The 4,138-nt window shown below is 46.6% G+C and overlaps 1 protein-coding gene across 3 annotated transcripts in view; it reads right to left on the bottom strand.

Annotated features, from left to right (window-relative positions):
• Positions 1 to 4,138, bottom strand: part of LMCD1 (LIM and cysteine rich domains 1) — a 37,398-nt gene that overhangs the window by 6,309 nt on the left and 26,951 nt on the right. For all 3 annotated transcript variants that reach the window (XM_085300016.1, XM_085300017.1, XM_085300018.1), the window contains exon 5: positions 50 to 265. In XM_085300016.1, coding sequence (XP_085156142.1) covers positions 50 to 265 — 216 coding nt within the window. The remainder of the gene's footprint in view (positions 1 to 49; positions 266 to 4,138) is intronic.

Genomic DNA, 4,138 nt, shown 5'->3' on the forward strand with positions numbered 1-4,138 from the left:
GCAGGGGCCGGGGAGCGCGCTTGGGAGCGGGGCGCGGGGCCAGCCCCACCTCGTCGCAGCCGGCGCAGCGCGGCCGCAGGCTCTCGCAGTAGTGGCGCCCACACCACACCGCTCCGTTCTCCCAGAAGTAGATGAGGTCGACGAGCGGCTCGGAGCACCGGCAGCACACGAAGCAGGCCGGGTGCCACTGCCGGGCGTAGCCGGCCCGGTCCGCGTAGACGACGGGGCAGTCCGCCGGCACCGCCTGCTTGCACACCTCGCAGCGCTGCGGTGGAGAACATCGTTAGTCCTGGCCGCTCGGAAGCGAGCGTGGGGCGGCCTGGGCACGCGGCATAATCAAATCAAAAGCAGCGAGCTCCACGCACGTGCCGGGTTTGCGCTGCTCAGGCGCTCCAGGCCACAGCATCTTTGCAATGCATCGTTCTCTCGCAGTTGGTAAGAACAGCGGTTAGCAAAAAACTGAGCAACACGTGATTTCACTAAGTATTGTGAAGGGACCTACTGTGTTCCTGCTTGACACCCCGTCGCACCAAGGAGGAGACAGAAATAAAGTCTTTAATGCCAGGATTTTAAACCATGTAGTTTAGGCTGCTTTTATTTTAGCTCTTGCTCTGTGAAGATAAGTTTAAGAATGCAAAAGGGAAATTTTACAGCCACACCAGCTTGAGAGGCATAGTGAACAAAGAACAGGCTGCAAGGGYGCTGCCGAACAGCTCAGCAAAGGGGAAGGGCAGTGGCTGCAGCTTGAGAAAACCGCTGGCAAAGATGTCCCCACCACACAGACGAGCTCAGGAAACACCGGCACCATCACCATGCTCACAGCTAACACAAGCAGTGCCTCCAAATCAACTGCCAACATCCTGCAGAARCACCCAAAGTGGCACATTACAATTTAAAAGTCATTATAAGTAAATTTAAAATTTGCTAGTCCTCATTTGGAAAATTGTTTCCTATCTTCCAGCCAGATCCTCAGCAGGTAAGAACGACACTGCCACCATCAGCTACATATTTGGCTTTGGGGAAGAGAAGTCCTGAAAACTAAAGCCAAGCTTCCCTAAGCTTCAAAGGTTCTCCAAGAAAGCTGTAAGACATCCTTGTGCAGAAAGATGACTACAACAGCATCCTAGTGCAGAAAAATGCAGCGTGTCAGAGGCAGATATTTTGGGTAGAGATTATAAACTTGGTCTTTTCTCTTTACCTACTTTTTAAATATAAGACAGACATCACTCTACAGATTTCAGCACAGTGCTCTCAATTTACAACATTGTAAAGAGGAAGACTTAAGAGTTGGCTAACCTGAAGATTAATTAACATCTGTGCTTATTATGTGCAAGACCAACTGGGTTTATTCTTTATYTGTAGCCCACAGGGTGATCCTGTGATACTTTAAAGGCAAGCTTTAAAGCTCTTCTGTAGAGCTGTCAGACCGCGTGCGGTTGCCTGGCTCTCACCTAAGTTCTCACTGCAGTCTCTACAGCCCAAGGCAGGCTGATGGCTGCTGAGCCTGCACACTTCGGTCTGTAAAAGAAGTGCCCGTAAGTAGCAGCTGGAGTTTCTTCCAGCAAAGCCTTTGGCTGCAAGGCTATACTTCTGCTAGCAATCTTTAAAGCAATCTGGCTAAAGCTTTTATTAAAAAAAAAAAAAAAAAAAAAGCCGTGTCTAAGCAACTTTTGTCACGTGTTACAGCTTAATCTGCTTTGCCCAATTAGACAACTTAGAGAGCAACTTTCTCGCTGTCCCTTCCAAGTCCTGTGCAGTGAGCGTTCTGGATGATCCCGTGTTGGTAACTTGCCACCTCCCAGCTCAATGATTTCACTTAAATGCTTTGGATTTAAGCTGACAAGTTTCTAATAGGTGGGTAGGAGAGCGATAGAAAAATAAATTTCTCCGAAGAACGTAAGTAATAACTGCTGAGCTGCAGAAGAACCTCACCAACAGAGATGGGACACGGCAGAGGACACAGACTAACGGTCCACGCTGCCCTTGGACGTCCCTGCCGAGATGAGAGCCATAACCTAGCCTACCAACGAATCCAGTATTACGAGCAAAAGCGCAAGAGGGCACAAAGTGTTTCCTGGCTTAGTTCTTCATGCGAGTATGAAAGGGGATATATTTACTTATATTGTCCCTTTCATTTTGAAGGGTTTCAAAGCACTTATAAGTGTACACCCAAAAACTATGCAAATGAACGAAGAAGCTTCTAGTCATAGGAGCTATGCTATTTCTGTTCTTACAGGAAATAACAAAACAAAGCCCTGCAATTACAGTGCAGACCTGCTGGCAGAGCATTAGTCACGATACACTGGCCTCACTTTTTGTAGTAGTAGATCTGTAGCAATGAACTTCACGCTTGCCATATGGGACCACGGCCTTATTTCTCCCTATGTCACTGATGCCTCCCTAAGGCTCTTGCACCGGATTTAAGCAGCAATTCAGCACGCCGGAGAACCCTACCCAGGCTGTCGTAAGCTAACCCGACACTTCCACCCTGAGAGAAACCTCCAAGATGCATCCATCCCACTTCTACTTATCTTGCAAGATCTGACATTCAGGACAGAACATAAACACAAGCAGCTTTCCAAGTTCCTGCTCAAATTTCCTGCCAGCGAGAACAGCTAAAAAGCATCTTATTTCTTTCTCTCTATGAGAATTACTCACAGGGCTTTCACTAAGCATCAAAAGCATTCTATAATTTCTATTCCCCTGCCATTTACCACAAAAAATAAAAAGCAGGTCTTCAAATTTCAGASTGGATTACAGCTTGGTACTCATTTTACTCCCTTGTGTAGGGAGATGAGTGAGGACTTTATTAGCACTGCTACCCGCGGCACTGGCCAAGAGCGTCCTTCCTCGTCTCCTGGCTAAGCTGTTTAAGTTCTTCTCCCTTGCTGCTACTTTCCAGCCACGGCTTCCACAGTAGAAGCTCCCTGAACACAGCTTAGCTTCCATTCAGTAGCTGTTAGATCGCTGGCCTCAGTCTTTYAGGGACAATAGCTCATTTTGATCGACTACTTTACCATTTGATTTTATTCCGACATACAGGCTTGTAACAGTAGACTTTACAGTTCCAGGAGGGTTACAGACTATTTTCTGCTTGGTGGAAAACATGCAGCTAAGAGAAAGACAGGCCTGTTCCAGTTATGGGGCCCCTCCCTGCAGCATGAAAGAGTTCAAAAGGTTGTTTGAACTCRGATGCCTTCCTCGTGGTGATTTACCCCAGCCCAGTATGTTTTGCTTTACACACCAATCTCAACACAGCTGGCCTGGCCATGCAATGGGAGGTTTAACAACCTTAGCACAGGGACCACACAAATGCCCRAGGAAATGGTGTCGTCTTGTTTCTTGGTTGTTCTCTGCTAAAGCAAGGGTAGTCTTACACCTGATCATGATCATGATAAAGGTCAGGCTGATATCCTAATCTGAAAYAGGGTGAAATCAAGCCACTGGAGTTCATTCAAAGGCTTCATATTAAATAGATTCAAATCTGCATCCTACTTTTAGTGGACTCAATCAAGAAACATCACTCGGGCTGCTTCAGAATCAGGATCTCCAAAAGAAGCCATTCAGCACCACGTTACGCTCCCCAAAGGCACTCATATCTTCAAAAAGTCTTGGGGCTCAGGGGCAAACTCATCCACAGCAGATGTCTCACACTGAAGACTGCTCAAACCCAYGCAGCTCAACCACAGCTCCTGGAGAGCAGGGAGGAAGAGGACTCCAAGAAAATKTCTCCACACTTGGGTACAGTGCTTACATTTAGTATCCCAGTTTTAGGAAACGTGTAGAAGATGGTCAAACAAGTACAGAGGTACCCAGATCTCTACTGCCTATGTTTCAATCCTGAATACCTGTCCAGCATTAAAATTCCCAGTGTCTTTGCACACTTCATTTCTCAGTCCCCTTTACATTCATTCTGTATCTCTCCCTTGATAGCTTTTTATTTTGCTCACATCTCTGCTTTTGCCCTCACACACAGTGCAAGGTAAAGAGCTATATCATAATCACTTGCAGCTCTCTTGGACCATCTCCTCAAGGACTAAAATATCTACATGCTACCCTGTTTGTCTTGTTAAGAGATGCATTTGAATGACACTTGCACACTTGCAACTTTTTTTTTTTTTTTTTTTTTTTTTTTTTT

The sequence above is a fragment of the Rhea americana genome, unplaced genomic scaffold (genome assembly GCF_003343005.1).
Source record: "Rhea americana isolate MKP2758 unplaced genomic scaffold, rheAme1 scaffold_16, whole genome shotgun sequence".
Taxonomy (NCBI): Eukaryota; Metazoa; Chordata; class Aves; order Rheiformes; family Rheidae; genus Rhea; species Rhea americana.